This window comes from Panicum virgatum, chromosome 2K (assembly GCF_016808335.1).
Source record: "Panicum virgatum strain AP13 chromosome 2K, P.virgatum_v5, whole genome shotgun sequence".
NCBI lineage: Eukaryota > Viridiplantae > Streptophyta > Magnoliopsida > Poales > Poaceae > Panicum > Panicum virgatum.
Window position 1 is genome coordinate 66,243,088 of NC_053137.1, and position 19,223 is coordinate 66,262,310.

At 48.1% G+C, this 19,223-nt stretch overlaps 3 protein-coding genes and 1 long non-coding RNA gene across 4 annotated transcripts; 3 read left to right on the plus strand and 1 right to left on the minus strand.

Moving 5' to 3' along the window:
- The first annotated feature begins 4,897 nt into the window (after positions 1 to 4,897).
- On the plus strand, positions 4,898 to 7,087 carry LOC120694719. The gene is made up of 5 exons (XM_039977932.1): positions 4,898 to 5,339; positions 5,464 to 5,541; positions 5,762 to 5,861; positions 5,991 to 6,133; positions 6,538 to 7,087. Exons 1-5 carry the CDS (start codon positions 5,073 to 5,075, stop codon positions 6,784 to 6,786), a joined length of 837 nt encoding a protein of 278 aa, XP_039833866.1. The 5' UTR covers positions 4,898 to 5,072; the 3' UTR covers positions 6,787 to 7,087.
- A 3,135-nt stretch (positions 7,088 to 10,222) lies between these two features.
- LOC120694721 (EEF1A lysine methyltransferase 4-like) lies at positions 10,223 to 13,404 on the plus strand. The gene is made up of 8 exons (XM_039977934.1): positions 10,223 to 10,540; positions 11,369 to 11,482; positions 11,562 to 11,630; positions 11,717 to 11,736; positions 11,814 to 11,866; positions 11,982 to 12,012; positions 12,171 to 12,252; positions 12,895 to 13,404. Exons 1-8 carry the CDS (start codon positions 10,327 to 10,329, stop codon positions 13,080 to 13,082), a joined length of 771 nt encoding a protein of 256 aa, XP_039833868.1. The 5' UTR covers positions 10,223 to 10,326; the 3' UTR covers positions 13,083 to 13,404.
- On the minus strand, positions 13,097 to 17,887 carry LOC120694720 (serine carboxypeptidase II-3-like). The gene is made up of 6 exons (XM_039977933.1): positions 16,792 to 17,887; positions 16,435 to 16,692; positions 16,200 to 16,318; positions 14,421 to 14,513; positions 14,195 to 14,300; positions 13,097 to 13,980 (listed from the first exon to the last, which is right to left on the minus strand). Exons 1-6 carry the CDS (start codon positions 17,599 to 17,601, stop codon positions 13,792 to 13,794), a joined length of 1,575 nt encoding a protein of 524 aa, XP_039833867.1. The 5' UTR covers positions 17,602 to 17,887; the 3' UTR covers positions 13,097 to 13,791.
- On the plus strand, positions 13,894 to 15,245 carry LOC120694722. Its single transcript, XR_005683603.1, has 2 exons — positions 13,894 to 14,033; positions 14,168 to 15,245. It is a non-coding gene; the product is annotated as an uncharacterized LOC120694722 (long non-coding RNA).
- Positions 17,888 to 19,223: the final 1,336 nt, after the last annotated feature.

The following is a 19,223-nucleotide window of genomic DNA, read 5'->3' on the forward strand; positions in this document are numbered from 1 at the left end:
TGGCACTAGGGAAACTTCAAGCAAGCGTCATCGACTTGTTACTCTTGGGAGTTGCTGCTCCCTAGACGGCTTGGAGAAGAGGATTTCGTGGAGCTCCTCCAAGGAGAGTGTTGAGGAGCCCCGATTTCGGTTGTGAGAGGTCTTGTGCTCACCTCACCGGAGTGGTGAAGAGCAAATCTAGTGGAATCGAGGTGTGGAGCGGTTCCTTGATTCAAGCCGGCTAAAGATCAAGAGGTTCTTGATAGAGGAGCGGTTGATTCTTGGAATCCACCTCAACGTGGATTAGGGGTGACCGGCAAGTCATCGACACCACGGGATAAATTCTTGTGTCAAGCTTGGTTACTTCTCTTGCTCACTTTAATTCTTGTTTTTACTTTGAACAATTTACTTTACTAGAGCTTGATTTGTATCTTGTCACCCTAGGTTGCAAACCCATCTAGAGATAGTAGTAGTATGACATAGGGCTTTCCTTTGTTACTAATTAAATTTCTTAAGTGTTGTTGGTTTTAATTTTTAAACCGCCTATTCACCCCCTCTAGTCGGTGTTCTTGATCCTACAGTCCTGGACACAAAAAAACCCAGAAGACAACATATAAGAGTAAAAGATTCACGAGAGAGTACTCAGCAGGTGGAGAGGTGTGTACAACCAATGGAAATGCTCGGATTAGAGGTCACGGATCACTGATATGGCGAGATCCAAGGGACGTGTGTTTCTTTTGAAAGAAGAGTGGAGTGGAGAGGCCGAGAGGTGGAGCCGACATCTGTGACCATGCTTTGGCTTAAGTTCTCAGCGTTTAGGACATATTTAGCAGAATTCCGGTTCCTTCTAAAACGGCTCCGATTCCAGCTTTTTTGGCGGAGTGGCTTTTCTATGGAGTTGAAGCTGTTTTGGAAATTTTTTTGGCAAAACAGCTCTATTTTACCTTTTTTAATAGATTGAAGAGATATACTCTTAGCTTAACATGTTTGGCAAAATAGCTCCATCTCTGCCTGCCCGTGACTACGCAAGATTCATGCGCCAGCCCCACCCGGAGTACCAAGCGACGCAATAGCATCTCCACTTAGAAAAAATTAATTTATTTTCTGCAAATGGTGCATTCGGCTGTCCTAAACATGTACTCCCTCCGTATCTAAATATTTGGCTGTTGACTTGAAGCACTTACAAAAATTCTCGGATTTTAATTAAATCAAATCACATCATGTTTCATAAATCAACATTATATGTTCAATTTGAACACCAAAACGAACTAAAATCAAAAGCTGTCCAAAATGAAATTTGATCAAAAATTTAAATACTAGAACATAATTATATACCAAATTTAAAATTCAAATATATACCATGACAATATAAAATTCAAATATATATCAAATGCAAAAACAGGCTGCGGAGATGCTACCTGGATCTCTCGCAGCGCTCCCCATTCAGTTCGCGCGGCGCTTATCACTCACTCCATGCCGAAGATGAACAAAACCCGGATGCCGCTAGGATCTGGGCCACGAAACTTCCTAGCAAAGTGAAGTTCTTCGGCTGGCTGCTCCTCCTTGGGCGCCTCAACTCCAGAGCGAACCTCTGCCACAAAAACATCCGCACGCGCGATGAGGCAAACTGTGAATTCTGTCCAGATGTCCTAGAAACCGATGAGCACATTTTTGTCCTCTGCAGTCGATCACGTGCTGTTTGGTCTCGATTGGGGATTAATCTACTTCCGGGTCACCACAAAACTCCATGGCTAATCGGCTGCCATCTCCCCCTTCCTGATCAAACCCGGGTAGATGCCACACTTGTTCTCCTTTGGCACCTGTGGAAAGCTAGGAATGCTAAAATCTTTGATCAATTGGATTTGCCAGCTCAGGAAGTTATTCGCAGGGCCTGCCTGGATCTGGGGGTGTGGCGGTTCAGATACAAGCAATCGGCTCCCTCCATTGAAGCCTGGCGTGCTTTCTTCTCCTCTTGCTGTTAACTCCTTTTTTGCTCCCCCCCTCTGTAATCTCGTCCTGGTATGCCAGGATTGTGCTGTTGTAACACTCACTTCGATCAATGAAAAGTAGGTGGGGATCTTCCCCCCCGATTTTGTTCGAAAAAAAAAACAGGCTGCGAACCATGACACCTACGTGAAAACAACGAAGCGACAGATTTGCCTTACCTATGTTGCGTACAAAAAATTATAGAGCTACCTGCATAAAATTATAGTGTTTACTATGCACCTAGATATAATATATGTCTAGGTTCATAGCAAAATATATGAATCTAGAAAAGTCAAAACGACCTACATTTTGGAACGGAGGGAGTACTCTATATATTAGTTTACTTAGCATCAAAGTTGTAAGTAATAATTATAATCTCAGAGTTCACTAAAAAAATACTAACACATGCGAGAGATCTCCAAACCAACAGATAAGAAGCTGCAATACCCATCCAATTCATAGCTACCTCAACTCATCATAGCATACGAAAAATCAGGGGCCCATCAGTGCAAGCAGCCCACACACTAGCAGCCCACACACTGGCCATACGCGGCAACGCCGCTGGCATTTCTAGTCTATGCATATTCTCCGATCCCATCGGAAGGAGCCCGAATTTAAAACAAGGACACAAATGTATGTTCTAGGTGTTACCTTATAGCTCATTTTCATTGTGCTCTCTCTTGATTCATTCACTTTAAGGTAACATAAAATCAGAGCAGGTAGAGTTAGGGTTAGGTTAGCCCACCCGAGATCCACTGTTCACCTTCGCAGGCGGTCGTCTGGTGGCTCGTTTGCTACTCACCGGCGCGGATCTGCACTCTGCTGTCCGCCATCGCCTGCCGTTCGTTGCGGCACTTCTGGTCGTCGCCCGTTGCGGCATCCTTATTCGCCACCTGTCGCGGCGTTCGTCCCCGCAAGCCCGTCGCGGCCGTCCGCCTCTCGCGGACGTGGTCACGGCCTCCCGGATGTCCGCCCGTCGCGGATCCGCTTGTTGCGGGGTCGTCGGCCGCCCATCAGCACGACGTGCCCATTCGCGCACCGTCTGTGCCCGCCCCTGTTCGCCCGTTTGCTTGTGCTGCGCCTCTGCTCTAAGCCCGCCCTTGTTCTACAGCAAGGACGGGGGCGCCTCTGCTCTGCGCCCGCCCCTGTTCTGCAGCAAGGACAGGGGGTGCTCTGCTCTAGCGCCCGCCCTTGTTCCACAGCAAGGACTCTGCTCTGCTGGTGTTCTACAAAATGGAAGAAGATGGTGCTCTGCTCTGATACTATGTTACCTTACAACGAATGAATCAAGAGAGAGAGCACAATGGAAGTGAGCTAGTAGATAAGCCTTTCAGTATGAGCCACTTGGGCCTGTAGAGTATATGGACCATATAGTCATATAACACTAGGATCATCTGCCCACCAAATCACCTTTTGAACTTTTTTTAAAAAAAAACGTTTGTACGTGATGTGAAAGCAGAGACACATTTATCGGCCGAAAAGGTGGGGAGAACATACTCCCTGCGTCCTACTCATGATCATGGCACCGTAGCGGCTGCCATGGCCGGCCACCGGTCACTAATCACTACTAATAAAACACGCAGTAATTGTGTGCCTGTGTGGAAAGATATACCGCAGTTCTCCACATCAGTTCTGTCCATCTGGTAGCTCTAGCGCTGAGCTGCTCGTGCTCTGCGCTCTTGTGCAATGCACATGTGATTTCCAAGCCAAAAACATTTTCAACTGAAATCCAGATAGAGCCATACAGGTAGGCCAGAAATGAAAAGGCAAGCTACTCTGCAAAAACACACGGACGAAGAGGAATTGGCTACTGCCTCGCCTGTCCGGCAGCCGGCTGCATCCCTCCGTCCGGCTCTGGGAGCGCGATCTACAGCGCCATCTGAATGGAGGGTGAAGCTCCAAACAGCTGTTCGTCCACCCCTCTGTCACCTGGAATTGCATCATGGATGACGAACCCCTGCGATCCGGGAAGAGGCGAAGACGGGCTTGCTTGCTACGGCCAAGATGGCTAACTGAGCTTCAATGGCGACGCTGTTCGCTCGTCTCGGTTCGGCTGATTGGGGGGCGCCTCCTCCACTCAATGTTTTAAATAGCGGGCTATGCCATTTAGTGGCAATGATCCTAAAATGCTGATAGCGGAAGATATAACCAGATATAGCGGGCTATAGCCGGCTATAGCGGGCTATTTCTCCTAGCGGTAGCTCTCCAAAAAGACTATAGCGGAAGATAGCGGCAACTATAGCCGGCTATTTAAAACCTTGCCTCCACTCCTTGTCTTCTTGCTGCGGGTCGCGGAGCTGGTTGTAGGGACTGGCCTGACCGTGATGGGGTCTCGAGCTTGCGGCTGGACAGACCGTGGAGAGCTGAGGGCGACGGTAGCCGGCGGCGAAGTAGCGCGGTAGCAGGAACCCCACCCAAACCAGAGACCTATTTGAAAATATCCGGATCGTATGGAATTTGCCCACATAGAGCACGCTGCCTTTCCCTCGGAACAAACGCTTTGCAGTTTCGAATCGTATGGAATTTGGAATGGCCTCCGTCGATCCCATTGAAGCCGGCGACAAGTATCTCTGTGCTCAGAGATACCCGAAATAGCCAATCGACGGCGGCAGGTCATGGCGGCTGCTCCGAGCAGCTCCCGGTAGGGCACCATCTCCAAGCTCCAGTACAGCCTCACATGGATCTCACGTCTCTTCCCTGCGGATCGGGCCACCATCTCCTCGGCGTCTGTCTGCCCAGGACCAATGAACTTGTGCTTGAGGGCGCTGAGGCTGTCGGGCGCACGCCGTGTCGCGCTCCACGGGCGATCCGAGTGGCGTGTTCCACGCGCCGGAACACACCAAACAGCTACGTGCCTGCGTGCGTGGGGACACGCCCGACCGCGACGTCGTACGATGCCAGGGTATATCTCTTTGCTCCCGCTCTGGCGCTCTGCCCACCTCTCCCTTGAGATCACTCGTCTCGCTCCACTCCAAAGCCTAGCCCGGCGTTGCACTGCCGCACGCAAGCCGCGGCGGGCAGCTGCTCAGCTCGAACCCCACCGGCACGTGCCAGGACCCAGGAGGCGGGAGCAGCAGCAAGCCGCTCGTGTCGCCGTCCACCGCGAGATGGCTCTCCTGCTGAGCTGCGGCGCCGCGCCGGCCGCAGCACGCGCGGGCCCGGCGCTGATCCGGCCGCCCGCGGGGCCGCTGCTCCCGCCGCGCCGGCGGCCGGCCCGGCTCGTGGCGGTCGCCTCGACGGCGGCTTCCTCCGCGCCGTCCGGCGAGGTGGCGTCGTCACGAGCCCACGACAACGGGGTCGTGGGCGGCGGGAGTACCAACGGCACCGTCTCGCCCACCGCCAAGGCCACCGCCATCGAGACCACCGTCGAGAGGGTACGTTCCCGCGTTTGTTTGCTCGTTCTTCTTCCAAGATTCGCTTCGGCCAATACATGAACGTGATGATCTTGAGGAAGCCTTCCACACGCATGCTGAATTCCTGATGCTGTTCGTGGCGCAGGTGATCTTTGATTTCCGGTTCCTGGCCCTCCTCGCGATCGCCGGGTCGCTGGCCGGCTCCCTGCTATGCTTCCTCAACGTAAGCCATCTTGGAGTCCTGACTGTTCCATGTCTGCTGCTAATTATAAGCTCAACTTGTACGGTTTAGTAGTGTTATCCCACCAATTTTCATGGGAGACCTACGGGCTGTCGGACGGCGTTACCATTCTTAAGCGTCAGTGCTTTACTACTGTCTACTGTTATTACTGAACAGCAGGGCTCGTGGATCTGATCATTATCTGACGTCTACTTGTGACCAGGGCTGTGTCTTCATCAAAGAGGCATACCAAGTTTATTGGTCGAGCTGTGTCAAGGGAATTCATTCGGGGCAGATGGTTCTCAAAGTCGTCGAGGCCATCGGTGAGATGTTCATCCATAGCCTATTTGTTCTTGTTTAGTTAGCACGAGCAACGGTCTTTGCCGCGGTAATGCGTGTCTGTGACTTGTTGTAAAAACTAAACTGCTGCTTCGGGCATCGATGTTTTGCAGATGTGTATCTTGCTGGAACAGTCATGCTGATATTTGGGATGGGTCTTTACGGGCTGTTCATCAGCAATACTTCCAGCGATGTGCCTTCAGACTCAGATCGTGCCCTCAAGGGATCATCGCTCTTTGGGATGTTCGCTTTGAAGGTAGCACCACTGCTCAGGCTCGAAACATTTTTTACAAGCTTTAGCTGAAAGCATTTTAATCATTCAGCGGTCTGCAGTTGGACTACTAGCACAGTCATGTATCCAGTGGCGTTGCATTGCTTGCTCCAATTGCTATTCGGTCAACTGCTTAACCGGGTCAATTCAGACTAGCTATACTACTGAATAAAAACAATTACTGGAGAAATATAATATACTGTATAACAACATAATATACTTGAACAGGATAATATTCCTAGGTCGAAAACTGCTTTTGTCATTTCAACGATTTTCTTCTTAATTTGAGAAACACAAAAAGACCATGCAAACTATAGAAGCATACCCTTTTTTTGTGTGTGTTGAAGCGAAATCTTAAGGTAATTGTTGCTATTTTCTTGTTCATACAGGAACGGCCAAAGTGGATGAAGATCACATCCCTCGACGAGCTCAAGACGAAAGTTGGGCATGTCATTGTGATGATCCTTCTAGTGAAGATGTTCGAGCGGAGCAAGATGGTAAAGATAGCCACAGGGCTGGACCTCCTCAGCTACGCCATGTGCATCTTCTTGTCGTCAGCTTCTCTCTACATCCTGCACAATCTCCACAAGGGCGACCACGAGGAGGGTGCAATCCCACAATCTCCAGATTTGTTGTAGCTATTGAAGGAAGAACTAGAAACTTTTTGGGCAGAATTATTTATCTCACAGCCTCTGATAGATAGCTGCAGGGCACATGCTTCCATTACAAACAGAAGAGATATTTGCCGCTTGGTTCCGTTGCCATGTGGCCCCGGGACCCACATGTCAGTTAGCAAGGGACGGCAGATATAGATATCGCAGGCTCTCTTTTGTAACTGGATTAAATCCAGTCCGCCGCGTACTCCAGTCAGCTATACACTTTAACATTTCTTCTTGTTTTCATTCTCAAAACATGTCTTCGTGTTTTCTTTCTTCCCAACTGTTTTCTTTGTTCAGCACTTTGCAATTTGAGGAAATTGCATGTACATGGTATATACTTCCTCGGTCCATAAAAGAATGCAATTCTCGCTTTTTGAGAAATCAAACATTTTAAACTTTGACTAATGTTATATAAAAAAGTAATAACATTCATGACGCAAAATAAGTACAATTAGATTAGTTATAGAATATAGTTTCATAATAAATTTATTTGAAGACAACGTTAATACAATTTACTATAAATTTGATCAAACTTAAACTAGTTTGACCAGTACAAATTCCATAGTTGCATTCTTTTGTGGACGGAGGGAGTACACTGAGTGGACAACGGCCCTTGTGATCCGTGATGGAGCGAGTTTCCAACTTACAACCAGTTTTATTTTTTAGAAAATTGACTTACAGGGAAGGGCGGGCTTGGTGCAGCGGTAGAGCCTACCGTCTGTAACCGGAAGGTCCCGGGTTCGAGCCCCCAGCCTCTGCACATTTGTGTGGGTAAGGCTTGGGGCTTAAAGACAACCATTCCCTAGACCCCGCACAGTGCGGGAAGCCTACGACACTAGGTACGCCCTGACTTACAGTCAGGTGTTCTGACGGAACTGCATCGCAAGAAGCGCAGCGCATTCAGTACTCCAAGAAGCGCAGCGCATTCAGTACTCCGAGTACTCAGGAGGTGAATTCAGATTCCCAAAGACTGAGAATGAACAAGAGCCGGCTCTGAGTAATCTCATAAACCGGTTCTCCTTCCCGTGTCCAAACAATTATCAGGGGTTACAGACTATGGCGTGATTAAGTGTGTTTTATGATTCGTTATTACCGTGATTAAATGTGTGTTATGATCCATTTTCTCTGAACATTTTTATGATCCTTTCTTGCCGCTCTATGTGAAATAGAAGTTGGTTCTGAATAAGAGGCTCTTTGCAGCAAAAATGGGCTGTGATCGCAGCCACAGGCTCGCATCCGCGACGGAATAATTTTCAGAGAAGACAGACTTTAGCGTCATTTGCAGCCTACTGCTCCGGCTTGAAATAGAAGTTTGGTTGGAGATGAAACGTGGTGTTTTGCAGCAAATGGGCCATGGTCACAGAAGGCTTTATCAGTAATGTCGTGAGATTTCTAGGGGACCCACTGCCGGGTGGCGGAGCGCACCCGCCTATTCCCAGAAAGGGAGTACTCGGGAAGGTACTAGGCGATTGGGCTGATCTTGCTCTGAGACAAGCACACAAGAACACACGATCTAGAGTGGTTCGGGCCACCGGAGCGTAATACCCTACATCCACTGGGAGAGGTATTGATCTTGGTTGTGTATGAATCTATCCTCTGCCGGGCCTTGGCTTTTACCCCGCCCGAGTTTTTCTTCTAGCGGGCGCCCCCTTTTATAGACCAAGGGGTGCGGATACATAGGACGTTGGGGCCCGACAAGTGGGCCCAACGTGACTGTGCAGCATACTGCGCAGAGTATTTAAATGCTACAGTGGTTACGAATCTTTCCTCCGATATGCTTCCATGCCCTGCTGACCCTCCGACGAAGGGTGGTCTTCTCTTGTCCCGTCAGCAAGGTGCCCGTTAGGAGAACGTAGCTTGCGGCGTGACCTGTTGAGGCTATTATGTAGGCGTCATAATGGGTGAAGCCGAGCCGTCGTATCCATCTGTTATGGCAGACTGACAGGCGCGGCGTGGGCGGCGCCAGCAGCCCCACTATGCATCTTAGTAATACGCGATCAATAGTGCCCCCTGGTCAAAGAATCGCATCGGCTTCTGCTACATCAATGCGAACATCCTCCTACCGCAATGAATACAGCGGTATGTGAACCTTAATATGGAGACCAAGCGGCTTTATATACGTGTCTGTGCTTGCAGACACGTGGCGGCTCCGGACCACCCCGAGGCGGAGTGTCGATTCCTTCCCTTGGCGAGGGGTCCGGTTACTATACCGGGGGTCCGAGACCCCAAAGGGGGGTCCGGGATTCCGCGGGGATCCGGACCTCCACGGGAGGTCCGGAGCCTCTGGCTGTTCGGGCTGAGCGCCTGCTTCTTCCGGAACACGTGGTGCTCCCGGACCTTTCCCAACCAGAGGATGGGTCCGGGACCGTTGTCGGGTGAACAGGGCTTCCGGACCGCAGGGGTTCGACTGCTGGACGTAGTTAAGGATAACTACAAAGCTCTTCTTGCCTCGACAGAGCAAGAGGGGGTACCCCAGTCTTGGGGTACCGACAAGTAGTTAGAAGCTGGTATTTCTTGCTTGGTGGCTGGCTGTTGCAGTGTTGCTCGTCTCGACGACGTGCAGGTGCAGGGAGCGTGGTGGTCCAGCAGAGGAGAGGAGAGGATAGGGGGTGGACCAGTTGGGTTGATCAGGTCGCGCGACAGACAGGCGAGCTGCGCGATGGGCCAGGCCGGCCGTGCCCTTGCATTTGGCAAGATCCTCCCGGCCCCCGTCGTCTTCCCCGTGGCCCCAGAGATCTCGTGCTGTCGTGATGGTGCGCTATTTCTGCCCCGTTCTTCTTCTTCACAAGTTCAGCGCAGAGGCAGAGCGTTCGTTGCAAGCTGATGCTCGTTAACCGTTGTCGCGCTGGGGCCGCCGTCCGTTGCATCTAAAAGGCGTATCCTTGGTTTCTCATGGGGCCTAATAAAATCTTATATTATACTAATACACACTAACGTTTATGAGCCTATTTGGAACACAAAATCCTCATAGTATAAGGTATTGTGTACTTGTAGAGTGCTTTACAAGTAAGAAATACTTTACCCTTTTTCACACGGCTATTGAAATTCCTACTTGTCACGTCCATAGCGCCCACGTGCTCACACTTGACGCCTGACAATAACCCGTTTGTTTTATTGAAACGTAATTTTTTTGAAGTAAAATTTTTGAAACGTAATAATCCGTTTGTTAATAAAATGCTTGGAAAAAAAAAGAGCGGACAGGCGGGTAGTTGTGGAGAAAACAGAGCCACAGAATCACGGTACCAACCAAAACGGAACGGAGGCCGTAACACAGCACCCAAAAAAAATTCTCAAAAAAATCAGGAAATGGTTTAAAAATTGGAGGAGCAACTGGGCAGGCGACGACGGCGACGTGCGGTGGCGGCTGGTCCCAAGCTCGGGGGCCGGCGGGAGCACCGCACCGATGCCGATGCTCCTCCCACCCCCCAACTACTCCCTTCCCTACCCCCCATCCCCCCCACTCGCAGCCCGCTCCGCCTCTGCTCCTAGCTTCCGGCCCCCACGCAACGCTCCCCGGCGATGTCGTCGCCGGCGCCGCCCGACGACTGCGAGGGGGAGGGGAGCGGGGGGAGGTCGTTGAGCTACGGGGAGGCGGAGTACTGGGACGCGCGGTACGTCGAGGAGGGCGGCGCGCCGTACGACTGGTACCAGCGCTACGACGCGCTCCGCCCCTTCGTCCTCCGCTTCGCGCCGCCGGCGTCCCGGCTCCTCATGATTGGATGCGGCTCCGCTCGTACGCGAACCGGCTCCTCTTTCTCCTATCCTATCGGTCGCGGTTAATTCATTGCTTGCTGCTTTCGATAATTTGCACTTGCTTTGGTTTGGTAGTAGGACTGCACGAACAAGTGGAGTTACCGTTGCTTCGCTTTCGGATTCCCATCTTCCCGAAGTAGAAAGCTTGTGTCCTTTTTGTTCTTCTTCTTTTGCTCATATAGCTGGGAATGGATGGCGATCCTCTGTACTGTAGTTGCATGCATATGCAGAGTTTGCACCGATAGAATAGCTTAGAAATCGCTGATTGGGTTTGTCCTCGCAATAGTTTGTGGAAAAGTGTACTGGACTAACTGGTGATTTGGCCGCGCTTGTTTTTGTATCTTTGCTTACATAGTTACATATCATCATGACAACCGGGCAGTGTCATTCTCTTGCCCCCAAGTTCTTTTTTAGCAAGTCATTCTCTCAGTTAACCAACGTGTTAGCATTGGTGATTGGTTCACTTCTGTACTGATAGGTCCCTTGATAACAGTTTACTCTGAATGGAACTTTATTGCTGTGAGCTGCTTTACAACTGGTCCACTTGTGTACTGAAACAGTGAATGGCATCTCTTGTTGATGCATTGGTCCACTTGTTAAGCCGGAGCAATGTTTCTTCGATTTTTGTTATGTTACAAGTGCAAAGCCAATCATCTAGAACCAGTACTTGGATGTAAATATTTTTTAGAAAAATATATAGCTTTATAATTGATTATCTGTGCTTGCCAAGTTATGCTCCAACAATCTGAAAGCAGCCCCCTCCAAATTGACTAATTCCTGTTTCCTTTTCTTGCGCTGCTGTCTGTAGTTATGTCCGAGGACATGGTCACCGATGGTTATGTGGAGATTGTGAACATTGACATTTCTTCGGTTGTGATTGAGATGATGAGAAAGAAATATTTCAACATTCCGCAGCTGCAATGTATCCTTGATTGTTTTATCATTTTCGCTGTTGTTTGAAGATGCTGTCTACCTTTGATTGATACCCTTATGACCTGCAGACCTGCGCATGGATGTCAGAGATATGAGTATGTTTCCTGATGAATCGTTTGATTGTGCAATCGATAAAGGTATGCATTCTTCTGTGATGTTATATTTCTGGCAATTGCAGACATTCAATTGCAGTTTCACTTGCTTAACTTTGTTCAATTCTTAGGTACTCTGGACTCATTGATGGTAAGTACGTAACATAAGTGACTGTCCTTTTGCTTATTTCTGGAATTCTTCAACATTGAGGTCTTGCTGCTTTCTAGTGTGGTGTGGATGCTCCTCTCAGTGCAGCTCAGATGGTTTTGGAAGTGGACAGGTTTTTTAGTGTCTTGCTGCCCCTCTGAAGTATCACTCTGCAGTCTCATCTGCACCAAGATATCAGTTTAATTTCAACATTCCTGTAGCCTTATCAGTTTTACTTTTGTTTGCAGGCTTCTTAAACCAGGCGGTGTCTTTATTTTGGTAAGCCCTGTACATTTTCTCTGATTAGTGTTGTTGAGGATGATTTGAGGACTGAATTCTAGATTATTTTCCATTCGTGTTCTTATTATACGTGTATACATAGTCCAGCCTCAAACCCTGGTATATATTCTGATCAACTTTCATGCCTGAACTTATAGATAACATATGGTGATCCATCAGTGCGTGTTCCTCATTTGAATCAACCAGGATGCAAATGGAAGATTGTACTTTACATTCTACGTACGTATGAAACTTAAATTTTAATTTTTACCCTTTTGCTTGCCAGAAATGTTGTGAGAGTGACAGTAAATATTGTATATTGTGGCAATCTTCCTTTTCCTTTTGTATTGCGGTACAATGCTTAGGAGAAGGCTTCAATCTTTTCCCCCTGTATAATGCAATTAAGAACTGAGTTGTTTTTTCCTTCTGTTTGCACGTGAATATTCTGTCCCATTACATGAAGCTACTAATATGGGTAATTCATTTCATCGAATTCTGGAGTGTTGCAAAGAACAATGCCAAATTTCCATGTTTTTAGTTTATTAATTATAAGGTGCTTTGAACCCAAGTAACAGACTGGTGTTCCCGTATCAGTCTTACGACTTTATTCCCTCATGTAATATTCTTCTCGATGAATAAGACTTTTTTTAAAAAACAAAATTGCTGCAGATTTGCTTCTGTTAGTTTTCTTTCTATGGTGCAACATTTAGTATTTTGATTCTGAACTAGTGGTCCATACTACCCCCACATTGTTGTTTCGGAAGAGGATAAATATTAGCATGATAAATTTACAAAGATAGCTGTGTAAATCCCAGTTGAGTTTGAAAAAAAATAACTGTACTTTTATGCTGGCTTCATCATTGCTATTTTAATGTATTGCAGCAAGACCTGGGTTCACTGGAAAGATAAGGAGGCATGTATTGGATCCTGTTCCACTGACAGAGAGGGGTAGACTCCCTGATGGATTTGTTCCAGAGGATCCTGACTCCCATTATGTCTATGCCTGCGAAAAGATGCAAGGATTGACATGTTCAGCTTCCCCAACCGTAGAGAGGCAAGGGGAAGAATAGATGATTTCATCCCACAAGATTTGTGGATTATGTGATTTATACATGATCAGATGACGCGATGTTGCCACCATTGTTATGGCCATCCAGATAGAGCAAGCATGCCATTGCATGCATTTATATTTAACAAATCTTGCAAGAATCAGGGTGTCGATGTGTTGTGCAACCACTGTTTTTCTCTCTCATTTTTGTATCGTCTTGGAAGCACAAAAGAATCATTTGGTAGATTCGAGGAAGGAAATTTTTCATTAGGAGAAAGGAATTGGCCTTTTTCAAGGAATACTCTATTTTGTTTATGTGGAAGTGAAATTCTTTATCTCTGCAAGAACTGCTTTCACTAATGCCTGGGTGTGATTTCTGAGACACAGGCTCTTTAATACTTCTAACTCATGGAACGGATGTTATATTATCTTCTGGCAGTACCAGTACATATGCTCCGTAAATTTCATTCTCTGATCGATATCTGTAGACGTGAAAGCAGTAGTTTTGTATCGTAACTTTCTGGTGGTTACTTTTCAGATTTGATAGGTTTCATTTGTGTAGAGATTTCTCTATGTGACTATATAAGTCTTTGCAGACCTGCAGTTACATGATCTAGGAGGTGGGTATATTTCTATCGTCTAACATGATTCGTTTTCTCTTTCTTCTCTCATGCTGAATGGAATGGATACATATCGTGTTGCTGCTGATGCACTCTTTATACTTCAGAATGCTAAGACTGTTCGCACTTCTTGCAGTCAGGGAGCGGTTTGCCTGCAAGGAAACTCTGAACGAGCACCAGCGCTCGCTTCGGCTGGTAGCTGGGGACCTCATGGCCGGCTCCTCTCACGGTTGCCAGGCTGAGGCTGCCCTTCGCCTTGCCCTTGTACTCCACAACGTAGCCACCCACCTCTCCAGTTCCCTGGGTTCAAAAGATCACCACAAAAAGAAAATATTTACCAAAACTCCAAAAAGGTTTTCTGAAATCATCATCGGAGTATTTCCGTGCCCTTTCTTCATGAATTGAGTGATTGTTCGCTTATATTATTAGCTAGCTACTGATGTTTAGTGTTGTTTTGTGCTTATATTATGTTTGCTTGTTTTTGCAGTGAACATGTGAGGGAAGTGGTGAGCACCTGAGTGCTGCTGAACCATGGCCTCCATTTTGCAGCAACTGGGAGCTGGAGCTGGTTGACAGAGTATCTGCTGGAAGTGACCGGCACTCTCCCATCGGTGTCACCGCTGCAAAAACATCAGTGACATCTTGCTGAATATACAACTTCCCATCCACACAGTTCAATTTCCAATCCGAGTCGTTGCATCAGTGAAACAACTGAAGCATCTGAAAGCTGTTACCCATACCTGTACACCCAGACCCTGATGTTGTTGTTCAGGAGCTCCGTGATGATAGGCAAGACCGTTGTGGCGCTGTCTGTCCAGCGCCTCAAGACCTCACTGAAAAAAGATTTATCATATTTTCGTAAAATATAAATACACACACACGCCACGTTTTGAAGATAATATTTGATCCCATTTGTTTTGTCGTAGATGACTGCGTTTGCACATGGGCCCAATAATTTCTTGCAGGACGGGCTGGAAGCAAGTGGACCAATCATCATAGACTTCCAAGGTCCATGCCTAGAGCTGCAACAATTAAGGTCGATGTGGAGTACGCTGCTCCATGCATCTAAAAGAATCGAAATCCCAAAGAACATGGAGAAAATGCGGGTTCGTCGTCATGTGTGCGTTGGACAACGCCATGACATGAATGAAAACCACGAAGGTGTTGATATCGGATCTTGTTAGGAACCACCAAGGTCAAATCTGAAACCCTAAACTAGTACTGACCATGTGATCCTTGCCTTCACATTTAATTTGTTAAACATATAAAACTTGCAGGGAAGCGATCGCTACAGGAGCTGGAGCAGCAGGCGATTTCTGCACGCTTGGCCAACTCACCGGAGCAAGTTTCGCGTGCAGTTGGGTGGAAGTTCGAAGGCATCGGGCAATAATCGAGCATGTAACCACCTACCTTTTTGCGTTGTTCCTGTGCTGCCCCTACCGTACGTAATAGCGCCGCATTATCATACTGTTACCAACAAAAAAAATTCAGGGTAGCTAGATGAACACTTTTTTCGTGCCTGTTTTTGGCACGGAACTAATTAATCCCTATTATCGGTGCCATAATAATCCAGTAGCTCAAGCCTGACGTGAAAAACCGGCGTGCATTTCGTATGCCGTAAGGCAGGGCCGGCGTGCCTGAACGAATGATTGATTGACTCCAGATTGTGCAGCCATTAGTCAGGTTAACGTACAGTAGTCAGTAGATTGGGGACATGATGAAGCAACGGGGAAAATATCTCCAGCAGTGGAGACGTCGTTTCGCTCCATGGCACCTGACCGATCGATGACGATGACGCATGTGCCGGCCCTAGCTGTGTTGTGATTGTGATCCACCGGACCACTTGTTGGATGGCTACGCTGTATTTCGTTCGACCAAATCATGTGCTAAACAAATAGAAATAGTCCCCGTTTGAGTAGTTTGGAATTTTTTTGCAAAAAAAGAGAGTAGTTTGGAAATTCTTGTGTCCTAAGAGCATCTCCAAGAGTTTGCTATATTTTACTTGACATATTTTGTGTTTTGCCAACTTCTAAAAAGATATGCCAAATAAAAAAAGAGCTTATCTCCAACAGTTTGGCATAATTCACTTGCCAAATCCAGATCTAACTTACATCAGGAACCCTGAGAGAAACAAAATTATATTTATGCCCTTCCACTTCTTGAAAACTTAAATCAGGAACCCTTCTCTGTTATTTATTTCTTTTTTCACCCTCCCACCTGACTAGAAACCACGATGCCAACCGCGCGCCGCGCGCGTATATTTACGCGCTGGAGGCTGTTTTTTCCCAAGTTGCCAAAAATTGCCAAGTCTTTTGCCAAACTGTTGGAGGAGTATTTTTAACGTTTTTGCAAAAAATCAAAGATGACAACTCGATTTGCCAAACTGCTGGAGATGCTCTAATAACAGACCGCAGATTTTGATATAAACACCATTTATTAGGTGAGAGTGGAGTGAATTATTAGTAAAATTAATTCTAGCTTGAAATTAAGATTGTACGGGCGGGCGGTGTGTAGTGTACCTGCAGGCTGACCAGGGGTGGTCGAGGCGGGTGACGTTGGCGTGGAGCGCCCTCTGCACGTCCGGGTCGTTGAGGTAGGCCTCCACGTAATAATCCGTGCACGGATCAAAGCTCTCGATCTGCAGCAGCCACCACCCCACATAATGTCACGTAAGATCCAAGCCACATCATTATTAGTAGTAGATGCCATAGCTTCGACTGCATGTTAGCTCAAATAATCAAGGCAGGTACGCACCGAGGCGGTGACCGGCGGCGTGACGAGGCCGGCGGACTGGCAGTTGGGCGCGTAGATGTTGTAGATGTCGATGTCCTGCAGCGCCTCGTCGGCCTCCGTCGTCGCCGCGTCGCACTTGTCCGAGTCCGCCGCGCCGGCGCTGAAGTTGCAGTACCTGCTGATGCCGTCCGCCGCCTCGTCGGAGATGAGCGCGTGCGTCCAGAAGAAGTCGTACATGCCCTTGGTGTCCGTCCCGTCGTTGATCACCGCGTTCCCGATCTTCACGCCACACACACACGCATCAGTTGTTGTTCATTCGTTCATCAACCCACACCACACGGCACCACAATTATTTGGTTCGCGTTACTGCCAGGTTACCATAATGCCCTTGAGGTTGATCGGCGACGAGGCCTTGGCGGCGTGGCGGACGATGGCGTGGGCGAGCTGGGGGACGTAGTGGCCGGCGTAGCTCTCACCGGCGAGGTACAAGTCGCGGCCCTTATACTCGGGGAACTTGTCCATCCAGTTGAGCAGGAACAGGAGCGCGTCCTCGGCGGTCTTGTTATCGCCGAACCGGCTGTAGTCCGCCGTCGTGTTGGAGTAGGAGAACCCCACGCCGGCGGGGCTCTCCAGGAACAGCACGTTCGCCGCGTTGTTCCACGCGTACGGGTTCCGGTACAGCGTCTTGCCGTCGCTCTTCACGCGGAACGGGCCCAGCTCCTCCATGGCGCCGTACCCCAGCGACGAGCACCCGGGCCCGCCGTTCAGCCACAGGAGCAGCGGCCGCGACGCCGCCGGCACGTTGCCGGCGGCCTCGGCGAGGTAGTAGAACAGCGCGCGCCCGGCCGCCGCGTCCACCGTCACGTATCCGGCGTACTGCGCGAAGTCCACGCCCTCGGGCTGCCCCGGCAGCCGGTCCACGCGGTCGTCCTCCTTGCGCCCGGCCACGACCGGCGCCGCGTGCCGCTGCGCTCTGGCCGTCGGCGGCGACGGCAGCGCGACCGCCAGCGACTGGCGCGCGGACGCCGGCGACCGGCGCAGGCGCTTCAGGTAGTCACCCTGCCGCGGCCGGGGCCGGGCCTTGTTCGCCGCGGCCGCGCCGGGGAGCAGCAGCGCGAGGCTGAGGCAGAGCGCCGCAGCCAGCGCCAGGAGCGGCAGCGCGGTCCTGGTGGTGGTGGTGGTCCTCATGGAGCGTGCTCTGCTCTGTCCGGTGGTTACGGAGCTGGACGAGGACGAGCACGTCGCACCGGAGGGCGTCTGGTATATATAGGCACTGATGGATTGAGAGCTGATTTCTTTTTTCTGTTTCTCAAGGATGGGCTGATGAATTGGATGTGGGGCGAGACAAATGACAGATAGGAATTGGTGGCAGGATTCCCCATTCCAATCAAGAGGATCACCCGCTTGGCATCTATGATGATTGAGCCTGCTCTGTCCCAATGCAATGCAATGCAATGGCCATGCTTGCGTTACTATCCAGTGTCCATTGCTACTCTGTTCTTACCTGGAAAGGAAAAGGGTAACCTGCCAAGAACTGTGACCAGGTGCCACCAAGCTGCAGGATTTTGATTTGGTCGATGGGATCAAGTGATGAGCAGGTTGTTCTTCCATCAGATTTTTACTGCCCTCTTCAGTGGTTTTATCAGTGAAACTAGTGTTGAATTTTGTATTGGTAGACAATGATATGATGTATGATTTTGATTGACAAGAATTGGAAGTGTGAAGGAGACGGCATCAGCATAAACCTAACGCTGAAGGTTCAAACTAACACAGGAAAACCTAGCTCTAGATGACACCCAATTGGTTGATACGAAAGCAAAAGGATATCAAAATATCGGAGAGAAATGGAGAATCATCTGTTGTTTGTATCTCATGTTGGGCGCGACAATGGAGGAACATCGCATTTTGCCTTGGATATGGATTAGTTTCAACATTATCTATGGACAGGTCTCTGTCAAAACGATGTACTTGAGATGATAATGAATTCCCAATCAGCAAAGCAATGAGTTGAATCATTAGCATCTAGAAGTTGATTCTTTCAAGATAGAAAAGAAGATCAGACGTGATGTTTTGGCAACACCACCCACAGTTCTTGAGGAATACACCTCAGGCCTAGCTTAGAGTTCCTTTTTGTAGTGTGGGGAGGCAGGTAGTGGAAAGTATCTTTTGGCCTGTATATTCTGACTGCTCCAGCCTCTAGCTATGTTATCCACAATTTGGCTAGGCAAGTACACAATTAAGTATTAACCAATTACCACGTGATTGAGAGCTAAGCTTGGTCAGAATTTTAGGGCCTTCCACTAAAAAAGGCCTAGCACTTTTACAATTTGTGATTGATAAACTTCATAAAGCATGTTGGTTATCCCTTTCAATTAATATACCGCGTATACGCAGTACGTGTTCCAGATTACTTTTTTCAGTCAAAAAAGGTGGTGTCATGGAGAATGTGCAATAACTAACTTTCAGTTTGATACTTTGGTACATACAATATCAAATACATATTATCATATGAAAATAATATGTACAGTTCATTTTAATTAATAATATTACGGTATTAGATTTTTTGTTTTGGACTCTTAATGCTTGATTTTTCTTATTGCTCCAACTTTAAGATCTATGGCTCAAATTAAATCTAACTTCATACAAAAATAAATATCAGGTGTTACATGAGTGTTTGACACCATAATATTCATCATCATTATTAAAATATTACAAAGAAAAGGAATCAAGAAAAAATGTTACACAAAAAAGTAATATAACTCATGTATAAATTAAGTATAACTAAAATGTAAATAAAATATCGATGTTGG